The sequence below is a fragment of the Labrus mixtus genome, chromosome 8, assembly GCF_963584025.1.
Source record: "Labrus mixtus chromosome 8, fLabMix1.1, whole genome shotgun sequence".
Taxonomy (NCBI): domain Eukaryota; kingdom Metazoa; phylum Chordata; class Actinopteri; order Labriformes; family Labridae; genus Labrus; species Labrus mixtus.
Window position 1 is genome coordinate 21,686,086 of NC_083619.1, and position 21,886 is coordinate 21,707,971.

At 41.1% G+C, this 21,886-nt stretch overlaps 1 protein-coding gene across 2 annotated transcripts in view; it reads left to right on the forward strand.

Moving 5' to 3' along the window:
- Positions 1-21,886, forward strand: part of st6galnac5a (ST6 (alpha-N-acetyl-neuraminyl-2,3-beta-galactosyl-1,3)-N-acetylgalactosaminide alpha-2,6-sialyltransferase 5a) — a 46,476-nt gene that overhangs the window by 11,801 nt on the left and 12,789 nt on the right. For both annotated transcript variants that reach the window (XM_061045123.1, XM_061045124.1), the window contains exon 3: positions 19,004-19,416. In XM_061045123.1, coding sequence (XP_060901106.1) covers positions 19,004-19,416 — 413 coding nt within the window. The remainder of the gene's footprint in view (positions 1-19,003; positions 19,417-21,886) is intronic.

The window sequence follows — 21,886 nt, forward strand, 5'->3', positions numbered from 1 at the left end:
AGTGGTCTCGCATTGCACTGACGAGTCTTGTGAATACACCTCCACTGGTGTTGTTGAGTAAGCATCTTTCCGTGGTGCATACAAAGCGTCTTCCACCCTTTTCCTTCTTCTGTGCTGCAGGGAATCCACATTAATTCAGGTTATATCAACAACAGGGTCTTTGAAAGGACCCCAACTCTCTGAAGTGTTAAACAGTTACTTTAAATAGTCTAACTTCTTCAGAACGTTCTCATATGAAAGCTTGCTATAATGAAAAACACGTTATTAATTTAAATGAATAATTGAACATGTGATGCTTCAACAGAGGTTACAAAGGCTCATTGAATGGTTTAACGAGTACGTAAATCATGTTCATCCAAGCTTACTGGTTATTTTATTGTGACACCGCTCTCATTTAAACCCTAAAGTAAAAAATACATTTTGGTGTAAAGGTGTTCAGGAACATGGTGAATCAACGTAAAATAGCCTTTAGGATGCTCTGCGGGCTTGCAGTGGCCTCCGATATTTCTAATTAGGGTTTTCCCTATTCAATTATGTTATTGAATAACATGTTTAGCTGGCTTTACTGACAGTTATAACTAAGCAGGGAGTGTTAGGGTTTAGCGGTTAGTTGATAACTCTTCTCTAGGGCTGTCGAGGTGAAGAAATGACATGTGTGGTGATTCAGAGTGGCGTGATTGTGCGGTGTGCAGTATTATCGCACCATCCCTTTTTTTTTATTCAGCAAATTTGTTTATGTTATGGCAGCTGGTGAGCTTCGTGTGGGGAGGCTTGTTATCTAGTCACGGCAAAAAACCAGAAGATTTGAATTACATCAGTATTAGAGGGAGAGAGAGAGAGAGAGAGAGAGAGATGGGAGATACCAGTATTCAAATTAAGTAAATACTGAGCCTGTTGTTATGTATTCTGTAGCCAAATCATACTGCACATGTTTTTATAAAAAAACTCACTGTCATGGGGTTAACCGTTGCTGCTAAAGAAGATTTAGAATTAAATGCTTATAGTTAGAGAAGTTAGCTTTGAAAAAGAAAAAAAAAAGAGTAAGATAAAACCCAAGTATGTTGTATAATACATTGAAAAACAGTGTTCAGCACAAAGAAGCTGTGCCACTGAGGTTCAGAAACATGGAGTGGAGGTGGAAGAAAGTCCTCTAGTCTACAGCAAACCTTTTCAGTTCTGTCTCACCTATGATTGCAGTCTTGACTCTGCTGCCAACGCAGAGGTGTCATTGTTGTTCTGCGGCGAGCACGGACAGCCGAAGAGGTAGTAATTTAAGAAGCGTGGGGGACAGAATTTGTCCTTCCAGCTCTGACACAGTATGAACATGTGTGACAACAAGCAATTCACTGTGAAAAAAAAATCTGCGATGACTGTTTGGTTTGTTTCAAAAAGTTTCTCATTTTACCCTTCCTCTCCTGTGAGACAAAACTCAGAGCATGAAAGACCTAAAGACGTTTGTTCACATGGCAGTTTTGCTTTAGATATAAAACTTTATTGAGATTCTGGACAGGCATGAGCCGGAGCAATTGGGTCACACTGACATTTAGGTCAACTGAAGCAGTTTCCATTATTTTTCAGCATGGCCAAATTGATTTAAAGGGGAGGGGGGGGGGGGGGGGGGGGGGGGGCAAGACTGAGCCTCATTCACCTTGAGCCTCAAAGAATCTGAAACACACAAAATCCAGGTTGCATTCAGAGCAAACATCAATTAAAACCTCATCATTGATTATGTATGTGTCAGACAACCTTCAACGGGTATTTCAGAGCTACTGTATGTTACGACATTAAAAGTGTAGCTGGTGAGTCCATGTTTAGATTATTCTACTGAATACTGCTTTGAAATCAAGACACCCACCCTTTGAATATTTTCTTATTGGTATTAAACCTTCCACTCTCTAATAGTAATTATTAATTATATTTATTTTTTCATTCTAATAAACTAAAGCCTCCTAAAGACTGTGTGATGTTTGCAATCTTGTAAGTTGACTGCGAGCCTCACATGCGACATGAATTTCATAATGCTGGGTTCGACGTTCATGCACACTCTGAATCGTCGACTGAGGCAAGTCAATGACACTTCATTAGCGTCATCGGTGTGGTTGCTGAGGTTACCGTGGCAGACAGCAGAAAGCGAGCTCTAGCGTTCATGTGCATAGAAAGAAGGAATAGAAATATGAGGACATGGTCTTGGCTCGGGAAAAGAGGCCAAATTGGGATGCCAGTGTTGCGCCGAGAGCTTGGGATAAGTCACGTTATTGTTAGCATACGCTTTCGACTGCTCTGGCTCTTTTGTGGTCGCACCGATTAGCGCTTCATTGGTTGGTATTTGATGTAGATCACGTTATGATCTAATTGTCGCAGGCTATCTTTGGTCGCAGGACCAGGAGATCCCCTCTCACAACGCGACACAGGACCACCGTTTTGAAATCACGACGACCAACATTGTCACAATTGATCCCCTTTTGTCTAGGAAGGCCTAAAATTGTAGAGTCTATACCCGTCCTAACTCGAGTGAGTTGCAGCATGCCGCCAAAGCAAAAAGTGTTTTACTGTGAAAATCCAGCAGGATGAGATTTTAATCCGAAAAAACTAGTTACATGTGTGCAAGGCAAGATCATCAAAGAGTTAAGATGTACCACTTTGTTCACAGAGGTCTCCAAATGAAATGAATGTGAATGTCCTCAAATAATACAAAAAGTGAGATTGAAGAAGAGACTAAGCGGCTGCAGCTAAGTGGCTGTAACAGAGATAGCTCCGTCATCTTTAGGGAGCATTAGCAGGGACCTGCAGGAGGATCTCCAGCAGAGATCAGGCACAGGGGGGGGGGGGGGGGGGTCAGCAGATCTCAGAGGTAATCAGTCTAGAGCAGCACGGGTCAGTTGTTATGTGCTTGTTCTTTAAGTTCTGTCCTCAGTTGTGTCTTTGTTGAATCGATGGCTTTTTATGTGTGTGTGTGTGTGTGGGGGGATTTAGGAAGTGCAATTAGCTGGACATCTCTTTGATCATACTACTATAGGATCATGTTTAAGCTTTTGAGGGGACTTGACTTGTTTTGAGTCAAGTAATCCTCTGAAACCTCTCTCTGTTCTAAAACTGCAGTCGAGACAAGATGAACAAACTTTTCATGAACTTTCTTTAAAACGTCTTATCCTCTGCTTTGGATCAAACAGGTTCAGATATTGGCCCCAATGACCCAAATTTCCTCAAAAAAGAGGAAGAATGATAGAAAGACAGCTGGCTGCAGCTAATACGATTTAACAGATGCAGAGGATTGTCTCAGTAATGCTAAAGAGTTTCTATTTATGAGCTGAAGACGACTCCATTTCCTCAGCTCGTAATCAGCATTCATTCTATCCTCAATCACCAGCTCATTAATAATGCAACGATAGCCTCCGTGATGATGATGATGATAGCCTCAGATGCTTAGCTATTAACCAAGAATGAACAATATCAACCACACGGCCATTAGTAGAAGTTTAAATGCTCTAAACTATCTGTTACACATTTCAGCCACAGCAGACAGCTGTGCATAGGAGGGAAATTACAAGCCTGAGGTACTTGATGGTTAATTATTTCTTGTCTTCACTTCATTTCAGAGGAAATATTTCACATTTCACTTCATTATCAGACAGCTCGGTTAGTTCTAAATCCAGGAATTCAGATTAAGACATTGGAGAAGATTTTACAATGTAGGATTAAAAGTGGTTGTTTTCAACCTCCAACTCCTTAAACTTAAAAAGAGAACACGTCTAATCCGGTCGCTTTTTGTCAAATATTTCAGTAGGTTTTGATGAATTGTTATAATTCCTTGATGTGACATCCTCTGAATTTACATTTTTGGAAACGTTTTTTTTTTTTTGTTTGTTTTGTCTGTTGCATAATTTCACAGCCGTCTTGCAATAGAAACGAAGGCCGAAATCTCGAAGCTGGCCTAGCATATATTCCTTCGGGGGCCATCAGCTCTGTCTGGTGCAGCAAAGACAACAGATTTTCCAGATGCAATAAGGTACAGCCTCAAAACAAACACTAACACAGTGTTTGTCATACCATATGCATGAACGTAAGTTTGAACCTTTAAGTGTAATCGATTTACAAAGAGAAGATAAAAAGGCGTGGCAGCTTTGTATGTATAATACATTTCATGCAGTGAGGGAATTCAAGGTGCTTCACAGAAACTGTCTTATATTTTTCATAAAGATGCAACCATTTGTCCAATTTAAGTTCTAGTTGTACCAAAAAAAAATGAAAGCTGATTTTTGATGCACGATTCATCTTTTGAATACGAATATGCCGCTTTATTCCCAAGGGATTAATAAAGTTCCTATTTATCTATCTACATATCAGTGTCCGGCCAGTGCAGATACTGGAGAGCGTATCTTTGGCATCATCCTGGATAATAAACCGATCTCTGACTACAACATCACAGATGTATATAAGCGCTGCTGACAAAGACTCTGCAGTCTGCAGATTTAGGTCTCTCTCAGTCATCCCCACCTGCTGCTGCTGCTCCTTTACACCAAAGTGTAATTGAACAAATTGTACTGTGCCATCTGCGTCTTCTCTATGCCTCTCTAATAGAAAGCAGATTCTAAAAATCACCAGCATTTCTTCTAAAGCACTTGTCTCTCCACCCTCACTGTGGCTGCGTGATTCACTTCTCCTTCAGCATGCGTCACTTTTCCTAAAAGCCAATGATCCGCGCTCATTAAGGGATAAAACGTTGTGGGAGCATCTACCCAACGGAAGGCTGTTAGCATGCATGCAGCATTGTTTAGGGTTTTATGAATTCCTGCTGGGTAGAATACTCTGAGGATTAGACTAATGAGGCTCATCACCTTGATAAAAACAGAAGAAACCTGAGTGATTTGTTGATGTGACTCCGATCCAAAGCTGCTGGCAGGATTTTTCAAACTGTTAGATTGTGACTCTCATCCTCATGTTCCTAATCACCAGCTTGGCTATCATCCCATCTCAGGTGCATGGCCATTAAGTAAATGAATAGACATTACTTTGGCAATAAACATTAGTGTTGTGATCGTTTCAACAGTGTTTTCCAATTAAGAGTCTGTAACTCCAGGAATAAAGCAGAAAGAAGCTAAGCAAGCTATTTTCTTAAGTTTCCTTGTTGGAAACTTGAGCTTTTTTCATGGAGATAGCTCTCCATTTTTTACTTTGATTACTATGTATAATTTAAGTTTTCACACTCAGTGGTGAAAAAATGACTGAGATTCTATTTGAGTAGGTAATACCCGTGTAGAATAGCAACAACACCAAGTAAAAGACCTTTCAAAATGTTAAGAATATCTGTGCCGTTTACTTCAAAAAGTACTTCAAATAACTTTATTTATATAGCACCTTTAAAAACACAGAATAAGTGCAAGCAAATGCAAACATAGACAGAGAACAGGATCAACTTGATCTTCAAGAAAAGTGGACTGGAGTTTTTTTCATGACCATATTTGATGATAAGATTGACGCATCAATGTGCAAATAATGTCTTAAAGAGATATTTTTAGGAGCATACAGCTGTGAATTCAAGTCAAACTTTTACGATGAAATTAATTTAGAAACACATTTGTGAGCATGCCATGACCAGAGAGTCTGAAGACAAATCTAAGAAGATGTGATTAGAAGCTGTTTTTTTATTAAATAATAGAAATATGGATCCGATATTGACGGTGTAATGTGCGGTATTAAATGTAATGAGTTACATTTCACACTGATTTGCTTTAGTTACATGCACTAAATCAAATTCACGATCACAGAGAGACACACTCACGTGTCCTGCTTGCCAATATGAAATCTGTTGCCTCCCATGAGATTCGTCCTGCTCGACGAGTGTTGTCCCTGGCAGCTGGTGTTTAATACATACACACCCTTCACACACATCTTTACACAAACACACACACACACAAAACCCTTTTGGTTACTGTCTCTCCTTATCCTCGGTTCCAGCTCATAATGGACACACTCCAACTAGAATATTTAGTACTGGAAATGTTTTCAGAGGGAAGCAGAACGTTCCGCCACACAGGGAATGTAGTATTGGCGATGTATTATTGATGTCTTCTTCTTGTTTTTCTTGGGCTTGTTATTATTTTGCCAGAACACAACAGTAATTGCTCCTTAGGGATTAAGCTCGACAGGATTTATTACACTCGCACTCCAAGATTTAACAGGCAGTGTTCAGACTGGAAGGAAGAAGTTTGTGCGTCGGTGTTGAAAATTGCCTGTTTGCCCTTGTTCACAACCAACTTGTCATCTCGAGTTTGACGGTTAACAGTACGCTCGAGTGCCACATTAAGATTTCCTCCCGCCGTCCATGCATATATTCTGCTTCACGCTAGGATTATACTGCACCTTTTATCTTTTCAGTTTCGTTTTCAACTCTCTGTATCTTGTGTAAAAATGGGACTTTTTCACAAAAAGGGTGGACGTGATGTGAATGTGAAGGAGTGGAAGAAGTCAAAACGCTCGCCAAACTTCTCTTGACAAGATCATATTGTCATTATAGATTCGGTGCATTGTTTGGCGTTAAGCATGTAGCCGTTAACCGTGCCTCTCAGTCTTAGAAACTGTTCCAAAAGATTGTGGGAACAGCAGCCAGAACCATCAGTACTTACATGGTTTGATGATAAAGGCAAAAGGGAGCTCTCTTGCAGATATAAAATCTCCTCAAATGCAGAATAGGTTGAGTTGTCTTTGCAGGTTCAGAAAGTGGGAACCCTGCAGATGTTTTAATAATGTTTGCCTCTCGCTCTCATAATGACCTCATCAGATATCAGAACTTTGGCGGCTGCATTTCTAACTTTCCCTCATCAAAGGATGCCCCTGAAATCCCTGCGTGTCTCTGCGAAGGCCCTGCCCTACATTTCTCGCTCTCTAAAGTGCTTCTTTCTCTGACAGCCACTCCTTTTTCTTGCTCCTCTTTTTCATCTATCAGATTGCCTTTCATTTCCCTCCCTCCTCCGCCCGCCTCTGTCTGTCAAGCCACCCCCCAACCCCCCCCCCCCCCCCCCCCCCTCTCTCTCTCTCTATCTTTTCTGCCTCTTCCTAATGTCCCTCTGTCATTTCCTCCCTGGCTCTTTCCTCCTCTATCTTCTCCACTCGCCACCTCCTGCTGCAATTTCGCAGCAGAAAGAGGAGCGAGGGAGAGAGATGCTCTGACCTGGTAAATTGCACCTCATCTTTTGTATTCATGCCAAGGCAATCATTCCTGCAGGGATGCGTCTGTGGGGTCCTCACAGCCGTAGCTTTCTCCTGCTCTATCTGGGTGGAGGTTACAGGGACATGCAATGGCTGCATCATTGTGCACTCTGCACCAGCAGCAAGCAGCCTTTTATGGAGCCAATTAAAGCAAAGTAGCGTGTGTTGTAATAAGAAGCAACCCGTTTCCCTCTGCAATCCATTTAGCTTGACATGTTAGCAAGCCTGGTCCGGTCTGTCGAGCAGCTTGTACTAATTCACTATATTCACATGGCAGTCATTTTCCACCAATGTCAAACTCAGGTTGGGCAGCTCAAATGTTCTGCTCCAAGTTACAAATCTTAAAAACATAGGGACTGGACAAATCTTCACCATTTCACCACCTCCCCAATGAATCACCAAATATAACACAAAAAAGAAGGGGTATTTGTCATCCAAGGAGGAGGAATAAAAAGTCATACGTACCGCTCTAATTTGCTTGGTAGTAGCTGAATGTTAACATATGCTGTTGTTTTTGGGGTTATTATACAGTATGTTGTTTTTCTTTGAGATATAACATACACCCAATATGATCTCACTGTCAATTGTCTTTTCAGTTTCTTATTATTCCAGACTAAATGAAAATGTAATGTTTGTCCAACAGCCAACACTTTATTTTACAACCTCCTCGCAACAAAGCAGTAAAATGTGTCATCAGCTTGAGCCTTTTGAAAGTGATGTCAGAGAAAAAACTGGCCACCATGACTGATCAAGAGTCAGACCAAGTGCTCTTGTGACAAAGGATGAGATGAAGAAGAAGAGGAGGAGAAGGTTATATGAGGGGAAAAAAAGAGAGAAAACAACAAGTTGCAGCATTCTTCATTCTCGCTGGTGGTGAGGGGAGTTAAGGTTTAATGACACAGAGTCGGGCTGCGCCACAAGCTGCAAAGGTTGTTTGGTGTCTGGGATATAAGAGCATTGTTGATGGAGGAGGGAGAGCAGCAGAGTAGAGGGTGAGACAGACATGAAGCTGTGGATGGACTCAGTAAAAGCAACACTGTAATAAAAATCGGCTGTCACTGATTTTTTTTTTGATACAGAGATGGTGCTTAAACTTTGTGATCAATTTTGAGGTCATAAAATGTTGGTTTTCATATTTTCATGTATTTTTCTGTTTCTGTGTCATCGCTCAAACATCTTCAACTGTCAGTATGACTGCATGCTCAGTTAAATCAAGCAATGGTCTTGGGTCGATGGGGTCATTTAATTGCACATCGGTCCTTGTCCCAGTGTATAGGCAACCAGTGATAATTGATTTATTGAAAGTATATCTGACTGCGCTGCACTTGGTGGCAGTATGTCCGCTTTAAGCGAGTTTCTGGACATGTGACTCATTACGTAACATACCAAACAATCATGCAAGTTAGAAAGCGGCAAACTGGTTGTATGTTTAACACAGGAGGCATGGCCATCTTTACAGCTCTGTACATACTCTACCCTTTACTTTTGGTACAAATGCAAAACACTATCCCGTGATATCCAAAGGAAGACGACAACGCAACTTCTGCTATATGCAGCAATGCTGTTCGCGAGAACTGCAGAATGCCCAGTTTAGTTTGGGGCTGTTTGAGGTGAATACTTGCAAGAGTGAATCGATTCCCCAACCACATGGGTGTGTTAGTCTGACTCTGAGAAATTAAAATTAAAATAAAGTACAATTTAAGTCAAAGTAACAATTCAAATGAGGGGATGGCTTCTTGTGTGCCCTCGTCATAAAATGTGAGCAGTTCAATCAATAAGGGATTTTTACTAGATTATCTAATTTGAGACGTAACAATTATAACAATGTTGTTATGCATGGAAAATGTTGACAAAGGGGATTTTTTATTTTATATATAGAGTAAAAGAAAGCATTATGGGCTGTTGGTTTGGGGCACATTGGCCTTCATAAAATCAGAATTTCCCAACATTCAGTCACCAAAAAGAAGTGTCAAGGTCATAAATAAATAATACGCCAGGTGAGCGTTGACTATAAACAGTGTATTAGGATGATTCTACTGTTTGTTTTTCTGGCAGAGTGATATTTGTTCAAAACCGTTTGTTGGAACAATAATGACTTCAGCAGTGTTTGCGTTTTTGCTGGCTGCCTGTGCATATCTGCAGCCTGCTGGAGATTGTTGAATTCTGTGCAAATGAACAAAAGACAGAGCAAATATTCGAAGGCGTAGTGTGACTTCAAATTGAGAATTATTTCTGGTCCCGGTTGAAGACTTTAACACTACTTTAACATTTGATGCTAAACATCAATCCTTTGGCATTTGAAATAACATTCAAAGTTGGTTTGGTTTTGTCATGAAGAAGCCCAATTGTTGCATTTACTGACACAGGTTGATTTAGCTGCTCTGATCAAACAGCTAATGGTCCAGTTTCTCACTCACAGCCCGCTCTGATATGGTTGACACATATAGAAAACTACAATTTGAATTGTTTGTATAGAAAGCTATAATCCAAAGCATTATTATTCATTTGTCTGATTTCACTTGATTATACCTTATTGTAAAATGTGGTACACTCAAAGAGACGACACTACAGGAGAGAAAACTTTATGCTGCTGTTTTGTAGTCTGAAAAATTCTGTAATTTGTAAAACAAAGCTGTTAGGTACAGCTGCAGACATCATTCAGACACAAGATTGATACCAATTTATACATGACGGACAGCTGCATTGTACCATCTTTTTTTATGATTTATCCTCAACTAAAGTCTGCCTTATAGCTTTCTTCTATTACTCGTCTCTGACTCACAGGATAATATAGCCCTATATATTCTCTTTCCTTTCTTCTAACTGTGTGTTCATGTTTCAAAATGCCAGCTGCTCTCCACCATAACAAGCTCCTTCCACTAATTTGCAAGGGCGCCGACCTGGACTTATAGCCCAAAACGATTGTGATTGGTTTAAATAAATACAAGCAATCTTGAGCTGCTTTTCCCTGTCAGTGCAAAATTATATTGACCTCTGCTCGACTATTTCCCGAGCAAAAGCAAATCGTTAAACTGACCGTAGAGAGAGGCTTTAAGTGGACAAGCATCCTTACATTTTGTTTACTCTGTTTTCTCATGATCAGTTTTTTTCTTGTTTTTTTTCTTGAGATCTCCACTCATTTCTCTAATTATCTTTAGTTAACGACACTGGATTTCCTGTAATAATTAGTATATTTAGGTTGTTTTCCCGAGATCTTGCCATTTTTTTCTTCTTGTCTCGGGATTACAAAGCCATTATAATTGGTTTACTTTATCTCATTATCTTGAGATAGCAAAGCTTGTTTCTTCGCGATAACAAGATAATTGGAGATAACTGATCTAGAAAGAAAAACAATAGTCAGATCGCTGTGACAGGTCAGACCAAGACATGTCACGCTGCCATTGTCCACATTAATGGGGTAAATGAAACCTGTTTCTAATCCATGTATTCAATGTAGTCAACAGTGTTACCATATTCACCAAAGAGCAACAGTTACAGCGACGGAGTTCTGAGGATAAAGTCTCCAATGTAATCTCACCCAACCACCTTCAACAGCATCGTCCCACCTCACTCTCTCTCTCTCTCTCTCTCTCTCTGTCACACACACACACACACACACACACACATTAGGATAGACAGGCGTTTAAGACTTTTTATGTGTTTTGTTTTGTTTTTCGTGCTTTTAATACTCTGAGGGTTCAAGATAGATAAGTCAAGATCTCCGAAGCAACTGGATAAATGACTTGTTATCACAGGAAAAACGGAGTGAATAAGATGTGTGGATGCGTGTCCACTTAGTTAGGCCTCTGTAAAATCTGTCTGTCAGGTTACTTTTATCAACTATCGTTTATTCCCTTTTATATAGCCACCAAAAAACTGCAGGAGATTTTGGTTAAAGCTTGTCAGGCTATACAATGTTGAATAAATAACTGGTTGGAGTTTCCTGTTCTTAAAAGTGTTTTAAAGTGTTTTTTTTTTTTTTTTTATCTTGGTGTGTGTTTGTTTGAGAGGCTTGACGTCCTCTAAACAGTCAAATGCCTGTACACTTTTAGAAATAAACACACATACAGTATGTGAAGTGTAGAGCCTAAATTTAGACTCTTCCTGTACACTCTAATTTAAAGATCAGAGTTCATCCTGTGGCCGCTCTGTAGGATTTCAGCTCTTGTTTTAAAAACCCCCCTCCCTCTCCCTAACAAGATCATCAGGCATGTCACCAAAACCCCTCTCAACCTCCAGCAATAAATATTCATTAGTCTCTTCGCGTCCCAGCTGCTATTTTTATTTGTCTGAAGTAGATAATTGCCCTCCATCAAAGTCGTCTTCTTTTCAAGGTGCTCACACAAAAACTCTGCCCTAATTAAGAGCGGAGCAGCATGCCACAGAAGCTGTCATCCTGCGGAACCGCCGCTGACCGCTGGAATCCCTAATTGCCCCGGTTTTTCGATATCCACTCTCTCCCGCTCATCTTCTTCCTCCTCCTCCTCCTCCTCCTCCTCCTCCTCCATTCCTCATCTTTCTGCTCCTCGTCTTCATTAGATCTCAGTGCTGCTCACTCTTTCCCTCCTCTCTCTAATTACTGGTCAAACGTACAAACCGGACAAACTGCTCCAAATAAACTCGCCTCAATTGACTCTGCCCCTACAGCCCGGAGGTGTGTGTGTGTGTGTGTGTGTGCGTGTGCATCTGTGCGTGCGTATATGTGTGTAATAGGTTTTATCAGCACAATAAAAGCTCGTCTGATTCTTCTCAAAACTGAGCGCTTTTAACACCGTAACTGAATTTTCTCTGCTGTATCCAACAGCTGCAGTAACGTTACATTAATAGGTGTACCTGTTTCCCATACGGTCCATCATTGCTGCTATCACCTCAACACATTATTTTCATTCTCTCTTACCCTGTCCATTTAATTTCTTTTATCCTTCCATGTCTCCTTTATTTCACCCCCTTTTCATCCTGCTCTCCATTTAATCATCTCATATCATAAATTGCACATTTTGGCTCTCACAGTAGGAACCAGCTTAAGAAATTAACTTATTTTTTAGGGCATTTTCGTTCCTTTTTTATCTGATTTTATAGCTTAATTTGAAGGCCTTTTCACTGGCAGTGTAACTGAATGATGACAGACTGCATTAGCATTGCAAATATTCTCTTGATTCATCCCAGTGAGATTTTACTCTAACTTTACCCCGCTGTTAGAAACAGCTGGCTTTACAGAGGACTGTGGTGCAGTCTGCCTCAAACAGTCTGTCTTTTGCTCAGCATAGTTCATTTTGTCTGGTGTTCTTTTAATGTTTTGAAAAAGAAGGCACACTTGTTGTTAATGCTGCTGCGGCTGCTGCAGTTGCCTGCTGTTAGTTGCTTTTAGCCATTACGGCAAGAATGTAGGTCAGTTGGACAGTCTACCACTTTAGTCCAGCGGTTCAATTGATCAGAGTTTTGTTGTTGTGAAACATAAGTAACAGTTGCCGTATCTATTTTCTCTTAAAAAGCCAGGTGCCCCTGCATTAGGCCTGCCGATATGACAAAAAAATGCCTGGTGCGATAATATTGGCCATTATATCCTGGCTTCCATCCGACAGGAAAATTCTACACACGCTTAGGTTTTTAGGTTGCGGTTAGTGAATTTGGAAAAGATGCCAACAGCTGTACATAAAGCCACTGTGTGACTGGTGAACTGTGATGTGTCTTCATGAACAGCTTGTGTCTTCATGTGTCTGATATTTCTGGAATCTTTGAGAGGAGATTGCAAAGCATTTGAAGAAAATGCTTTGTGTGAAACTGAACATAAGGAAGTACCAGCTAAAAGTCCTTTTAGCTGCAGACATTCTGCACACAGTGGCCCTGACTCTATCACAGGTATTGTTCTTTCTCAATACAGCGACAGCTAAGAATATTTTCATACTCAGTAAAGAAACTCTATCCATCCTTTCTCATATCTACTGTATAGGTAAATAATGTAGCATGGCTGCTGTTATAGAATAATTGAAGCAGGACACGGACAGATCCCATACAGTATATACGGTATATATGTGGGGATGTTACACCCCTGAATAAGGAGAGAAATAATCACGAGAGTGATTCAGTTGTGTTTCCTCATCAAGAGCGTTTAGTGTAATGAGGAAAACATCGCGATTTCTCCTGGTATGTGGGCGGAGACAAAAGCAATCGCTCCCAGATAATCTAACTCAGACAAGTCAGTAGATCACAGATACACATCAACAAATCTTACTTTTAACAATAAACAATGAACTAAATCATGTCTGTTAAACATTTTAGCATCTTTAACCTTTTCTTTTAACATAAAACTGATATTTAAGCATTTTAACTTATTTATACTTTTTAATCACTCTCTATATAACTTCTTGTGACTATGCAATGTTTTTATCCACAGTCAATTATTTAACCCTGTAACAGATCATGAACTCTGTTTTATTCTTAACTGTAAGTGCATTCCTTTTTAACGTGTCACAGGGACTATTGTTGTTAATACCTTGAGTCAAGGATAAATCTAGCTCTTTTTTCTACTAATGGCCTTGGAAGTTTAACATTTTCTCCTGTTTTAAGCTCTAGTAATTTTCCGATCAAAACCTCTCTATGTCTCCCCTCCAACGTATGACACTAGAGAATCAGTCGTCAATGAGCCGTGAGGACAAATGCTGCGTTCAGAACCCAGCGAGCGGCACATTTAGACCCTTAACATGTATATTGAGGTCGGAATTCCCCAATTCTTTCCTCTCTTTTTTTTTTTTCATTCAACATTCAAGAGCTTTTTGCTTCAAGCTGCCAGTAATTTGCGCCCGTGTGTAGAAGCCTTCTCTCTGAGGAGGTTGTGGAAAACAAAGATGTCTTTGATGCGCCTAAAGGTCAGGCCGTAGGAGGCTTAAAACACTCTGTTCTGTTGTGCTGTCTCTGCGCGAAACTAGGCAGCCAGACAGCGTCCTGCTGAGCCGGATGATTGCCGCCACTCGACGCTCACAGTTACTGGACATATCGCCCATTTTCGCATCCTTGAAGACCCTGTCATACTCACTAAGCCCCCTGCTCGATCCCCTCTTCCTGCTGCATTCACCCAAACAAAATCAATATCAGCACTTGAATGCCATTTTTGACTCTGAGGGGGGTTCGATGTACGTCAAGCGTTATGGTTCGCTGTGGTGTAAGTACGTCTTTTCCTCAAGGGGCCCCGCTGAGTTAGGAGGAGGGGGAGTGTGGGGAGAAGGGTGAGGAATTAAAGCCGATTTCATGCCCCTTGTGAGTTTTAACCACCAATTATTGCCTGTGCTACCCACGGGCAGCAGGGGGCTCTGAGAGCTCACTGCTAAACCAATCAGGCTGCTAGAACTGCACCTTCAACCTTTTCCAACTACAATCACACAGTAATAATGTGTGATTATGTGTGTCCTCTACGGCTTTCATTCCTCTCTGCTCTTTAATTACACAGTCCTACACGTGGTCTTCAAATGCCACTCAGTAAATCAAGGTGTCTGACTCACACACACGATGTCACAAACAGTCCGAGGAACGCCGAAAACCTCGAGAATGAATGCGTTCAATGCAAGATTTCCGCAGTTAGTTTTCATTACGTCAAACACTCGGACAATATCCACAAGACCCTGGACCTTATCTGCATTGTATTTGAAGGTACCTTCCTAAATATACAAGATTGAATTCAAAAAGAATTAAATCTTTGAAAAAAATTAAAAATCCAGAAAACTACATGTGGAAGCCGATAAGTGAGAATTGTTCAATGGAATTTACTTCTTATTCCATGAAAAAACACAGAGAGACAAATACACTGGAAGATTGAGGGACACAGACAGACAGACATGTATGTGTGGACAGACAGAAACAAACTGACACAGAGAAGAAAGGACACAAACACACAGAGAGAGACACAGAAGACGCATCCCAACTCAGACAAACAAACAGACACAGTTAGACAGACAGGAAGAAAACATATGCCTTGTGAAATATGACTCATATTCAGCATTAACATGTGATCTATAATAATTATGTATTGATCAGTACGGGTCAAGCAGATTCATGGCAGCAGACAATGAGTCACAGGATTCTTTGAGAGCTACAGATATGTAACAGATCCATAAACTGGAATAACTTCAGTCTGATCTTTATGATGCAGGTCCCTTTTGTTCAGTGATTACACTTTCAACAACATCTTTATTCAGTCCCGTCTGCTAACACAATCATCTCCCTTTGGTCCACGTCCATCCTATCTCTCTGTGCTCTCAAGGAGACCGCCTCCCCGGGTGGTCTGGGGCCGAGCCGCCTCTCCCTTTCATCCCCGCTGTTGTCTCTGAAGGTTAATCCAGGCCGCTCTGACAGCCATGCTTTCCCTGGGTCAGGGAGTCTAGGCAGGGCGAGCAGTGGGAGAGGCGGTGACGGTTCATTTGACCCTGTGAAGGACGGGCAGAGGAAGTTTCAGACGCAGACAGAACGAGGAAACAGAGGAGGCAGGTCACCTGCTGCGCGGGGAGTTGTTGTTCTGGCAGGCAGAGCAGCGACGTGTCTGGCTGTTGTGTGTCTGGAAGTTTGTGTTTGTGTGGTTTGACTGGGACACCATAGATGGATGGATGAGTTTAATGAAACCAGGGCAGCCTCATGGTGTCAACCACAAGTGGGACAAGGTTACTCTTCATTGGCCTTAGGCTGGAAATCTCACTCTGGAATGAAAAATGGTTTTGTCAGTCTGTGAACTATTAACTGAGTTAACTGAGGCTCAACTGGGTCAAGCTTCTCAAATGTGGCTGTTTATTGATATTTGGACATATGTTCAAACAGAACAAGATTTTTTTTTCTTGAAACAAATATTTGATTTCTGAGTCCAAGAAAGAATACATTTCCCGATAGTCATAATATTTTTATTTCACGTTTAGCCCAAAAGGACAAACTCAACCCGGTCAATAACTTGTGTTGCATGACTGTGAATATAACAATAGAAAAGTCATTTATAAGGATAGCTTGTTGGAAAATTTGTAGGAGATGTAAACAGTAAACTTTTTGATTTTGGACAGCTGAGGAATAAGTGTCTGTTCTGTGCAATTTCCATTTCCTGAAAATCTAGATTTTTTTCCTCCTCTTTCAAGCCTATTTTTATACCTCGAATCAAAAATAGCACTAATGATCATCAGAATACATTATTAAGTGTGTATATTCTCTCGTGTTTCATCACTGATTGCAGCTTTGATCAGGTGCTGCGATGGGACTCGGATAAACACACTTTTAAAGAAGCTCAACGGATCGAGTTTAGATGTAGTAAATCTTTTAATTATGATCAAAGGTGTTTTTGCTGCGGTGGGAAAGAACGACGCCAGCGATTTCTAAATCTATAAATGATAGATGTGTTCTGAATCAGTAACCATTTATTACATGAATCATTGTGTGGAGCAGTTTCACTCTTGCTTTGTCGAGGATAAATTCAATCTGAAAGAAATTTCCCCTTCTTTTCTGAGGACACTCGCAGGCTGCTCTTAGGTAAACTACAGTTTACCTCAATTCCGTCGCCTCCGCCTAAACCACCATATTGGATGGTGTCACGTAATTTCTGCTGAAATGGAGAGCCTTGTCCAGACTATCCGGCCTATTTCTCGGTAATAGCCTGCCCTGACTGAGCTCCCTGAAGAGACCAATTGTGGCCAGCGAGGCACACTTAAATTCTGGGTGAGACAGAGGAAGAGAGAACAGAGTCTGTGCAGCCACTTAAAAGCCTTCTGGGTGAAAATGGGATTTCTGACCTGCTCCACTGGTGCCACAGCTCTACAGCAGGATGGGCTGTCAAGACGCGGCCAGGTGGGAGCGGGTCGAGCAGCTGGGGGGAGACGGAAGTATTGAATGGATGGTGCCGCCGTCGCTGCTTCTGCTGGTGTCGATGGCGAAGACCACAAGGACCTCATTAGCTCCACATTTCATCAAACACTGTGGCACCAGGGTGGCTCTCACTGCCGCCATATATCTCTTTCTCTTTGGCCGTCTTTTCCTTTTTTCCCCCCAGTAAAAGAACACTCAGTTTTATCTTCTCTGTCTCCTCTCTTTACCTCGTTCTGTCTCCTTAAGGTCTCATTAAGTAGATGAGCCTTTCTGCTGGTTATCTGCTACTGAGTCAAAGTCAGTAGATGTGCATGATGATGACACACACACACACACACACACACACACACACACGCACACACACACACGCACGCACACACACACACACACACACACACGCACAAGCACATCCAGCTATAATCATTTGTTCTTGTTAATGCTGTGAAAATGTGCATTTGTCACAGCTATAAGAATGTAAATAAGCAGAATATTCCTGCAGGGGAGATATTTCCAGGCACATTAGAAGCCTCTGCAGGGCTGGTTTGCATATCATTGATTTTAAATGAGTGCAAGGGTGTGTTTGTGTGTGTGTGGAAGCAGGATACTAACATGCAAACATGCAAAGTAGATATGTGCCTTACACAAAGGACCAACATGTAGGGCAGCCTAGCATTCACAAAAAGGTCTATTTTGATTATTTCTGTGCATGCACAGCCTCAGATGAGCTGCTGGGCAGGAAAAGAGGCCACACACTTATTAACCTGCGGGACTCAAAGACTCAAACAGACGCTCGGTACAGGAAATTGCTGTGTCACAAAACAATGCAGAATAATAATCATGACCACAGCTGTTGGTGGTGATTTAAATAAGAGTAACACCCAAAAAAGAAATCCTTGTTTTGTTTGTTGGAAAATGTCAAGGACTGAAATATGACTCCATGATTTCTTTATTCAATCTGTAAATTACTTTCATGCATTACTGATCCGTTCTGAAACGATGGATAAAACATATCCATCATTTTATCAAAGTTGTCCTCATTTCTGGATTTGTTCAACCAGGAATCCCAAATCAAAAGAGAAAACCAGTTCACTAAAATACTGCAGAAGACGCAGAGAGGCAAATATATAGACATTTTTTAGTTAATCGGTAAGAAGTTAACTTTCCCTTGTTCCACCAGAAATGATGCAAACAAAATGACTCTATTGTTTCTGTTTTGGATTCATTCTGCTCTTTTCCCATGTAAATGAAGATTAAAAAACAGAGGATCCAAATAAATTAAAGAACAAGGGGAAGTTGGAGAACAAATAAGAAATAAAACCACAAGACTTACCTGAATCATAATATGGGGGATTAATCCACATATTTATTGTTGGTATCATGTTATCTTCTGTAGAATTTCTTTTTTTTTTTAATCAAATGTATGAACTGCTAAATAACTTAAAAGCTTCTTATTAAATAAGACATCTTATGCATCTTATGTTTTATGCATCACAGCTGTTGTTTTGTGAGTAAACACATTCCTGCGTTGTGTGCGAGTGGGAGACAGATTTAAGGTGAATCCTCTGTAAGACCCCGGGGTTTCCACCGAGCGCAAAGCAAAATGACAAGCTACACATCCCTAGGGGTCTCCGTCGTTACTCATTTGTCAACAAAGCTTTTTTCTGCCTGAAACACAATGTGATGCTTTTTACCAAAGTTCCCCTAGGTGTGCATTTCTGTCTGCTTTGCATATTTCTGTTCAAACCAGGGCTTAACGCAACTTTCAGGGCTTCTTTTTAACCTCTGGAATAAAAAGAGTTTAAATACCAAATATGGTACATTTACATCTGCCGGCAGTGCTGCTGGTGCTTCCACAGGGACAAGAAAGCCAAACATTTTCTTGCACTGAGCATATTTGTTTTAGGGACTTTAGTTATTTTCCTCTTCTTACTCAGCTCCTTATTTTTCTCCCTTATTTTCCTTCCCTCAGCCTCTCAGGAAGCACTGTAGGACCTGCTCTCTGGTGACCAGCTCGGGTCACCTTATCGGAGGCGGACAGGGCGAAGCAATCGACGAGGCCGAGTGCGTCATCCGCATGAACGATGCCCCCACTGCCAGAGGCTACGGCCGCGACGTGGGCCGCCGCACCTCTCTGCGCGTTATCGCTCACTCCAGCATGCAGAGGGTCCTAAGGAGCCGCCACGAGCTGCTCAACACCAGCCAGGACACGGTGTTCATCTTCTGGGGCCCCAGCAGCTACATGAGGCGCGATGGGAAGGGCCTGGTCTACAACAACCTGAGGCTGATGAACCAGGTGCTGCCCAAAATGCGGGTCTACATCATCTCCCTGCAGAAGATGCTGCAGCTGGACGACCTCTTCAAGAAAGAGACGGGGAAGGACAGGTGAGTGAACTACTGGTTGAATCATGGTAACATGAATAAAGGAGGATAGGAATGCAAATACAAGCTCTCAGCCCCGTGTCTTTATGTTTGCGTTTGACTATAGCAAGAAAAAAAACCCACAAATCTGAACAAAGGCAAATTACAGTCAGTTACAGAAACTGAAACAAGACGTAATATATCTGTGAATATTTCAAAATGATTATCCACCCTTTATATTCCGTCTCTCTTTTCTGCTTATTTGCACTTTTCTCCTGTGTCTCTTGTGGCTTCCCACAAGTACTGTGAGTAAAGATGTGAGTGTTGGCTGTTACAAAGCAGCTGCATACACAAGCTGCCCTGTTTTTGAAAATCAAGCTAGAAAAGCATCGGTTCTAAACTCTGGTTTCATGAAAATGTTGTTTTGCTCGTTAGGACGTTTCTGGAGTCTCAGATGTTGGAGTTCCCTGCATCTCTTTAATATGCCACAAAGGGAAATAGTTCAAAGTGGTTTGTGTTTGACATGAAAACGTAATGTAACTAGCTCTTGTTAAGTGCAATAGACACACTTTGAGTTTATGTGTCTGCAACACCTATTCTGAGCAGCAGCGATAAAAGGACTTGGATTTAATGAGTCCAGGCTGAGTATTCAGTCCTGTGGTCATTAATGCTGAATGACACACTACTCTTTCTGTTTGCACGTCTTTCTCTGTCTTTGAGAAGACACTGAATCTGAATTCAGTTTAGGATGGAAGTCAGAGGGGTGTTTGCTGAGTCGAGGATTTGGTGAATGGCTGCGACATCCATCCTTCAGGATCTGTGTCTACAGTCGTGGTTAATGTTTACAGTGAACGAGCGGCCTCTGTCGCACAGTTATCCTTTGTAGCATTAGGCATTAATATCAGCGGGGCTTATTTGATGTCTGTGGAGCGTGGGAAGAGAAAAAAAGAAAGCAGAAAGCATTACTGTTATGTCTGTCTATAACATTTGAGAGAGCCAGCATGAAAAATGTGCTGTGCCATTGTTTTTTAAATAACAATAATTTTACCTAATTTAAAGAATAAATCATATTTTGAAGGAATGGTGACACATGTGAGCAGCATTAATAAAAGTAATACGGAGTAATGAGCAGTGGGATTGGCAGCCCAGCATGCCTGTAATTGTTATTGCGGGTTCAGCCAATACAGGGAAGGTGATTAACATGCTATGGGTATTTTTCACATCCAACCGTTTTAATAACAGCAGCAGAGGAACAATATAAAAACAGGCGTGTCTCCGCATCTCTAGTAAATTGCAGAGTTGAAATGAGCTTCAACTTGTTATTGGAGATGAATGAGCTTTGGAAATAACTGCCCCCTGTGTCTCACTGTAATTTCTACTCAATACATTGAAAATAGAGTAGGTGTAGATTGGTAGATCATTCATTAGCAGAAGTTGATGAGAAACATTTATGGTAACTTTGTAAAAAATAAGAAGAAAATGAAGTGAAGCTTGAAAAAGTGTAAAATGCTGAAAGGGATGGAACATCAGAAAATACATATTGTATACCCAGGGGAATCAAGTAAAAGGCAATTAATTATGCACAAAAACAAATCTCACCTTGATTTCTGTCATTTCAATCCCAAGGATTGTAAAAAGGAAACGTTATACTACAGCAACGGAGCTGTAATCAGATAGAAAATCGTGTGGAAATTAGGTAGATACGGACAGTCTGCAATCACTGCAGACGCTCAGGTTGAAGGCGTTGATGTAAAAAATAATCCTCCTCTGTGTGTGCCTGTTCAAAACCTACACTTTAAATCATGTACTCGTCTTTATTTTCCAGTTTTGTTTCAGCGACGTGTCCTCACATGAGTTCACTGGTAACATGTGTTTGTGATGAACCTAATTACACCAAACCTTCATGTGACCTTTACCTGTCAGAAGTTAGATCACAGCCATTACAGTAAACACGGGGCAATGCACCGTGTCTTGTAAATGAAAATCAACGACAACCTAAAAGCCAAAGGTTATTTTGTTATTTTTCTCTATTGACCTCCTGTAACACACCTTATTTAGACCCAGATGAGTTGTACATAAAAGAGAGCACAGGGGCTAAAAGGTGGGATAATATTTCATTTTTTAAAGGCATATCAGCCGGCTTCTTTTAATCGGAGTATCTGTATTTTACAATCGCACCACATTGAAGAAAAGATTTCTAAAAGGAGCAACACGCTTTTAAAGTATTCATTAAATGGAGAATTTGCTAGATGTATTAGACCGAACTGTGTAAACATGAGGCATAAATCGATCTCCCACTCAAAGGTTGTTTTCAGTCATTTTCTTGGAGGCAACCATTGATGCCAGGAGCTTGACATTTCACACCACATTATTCATCCACATGTTCATCAACAAGGAGAGGAGGAGTTCTTCTTAAGTGAGATTAGCTGCTTGCTTCCTTCCCTAACACCTCCACACATCCCCCGCAGATTCCTGGGTGACAAAACGTTGTGCT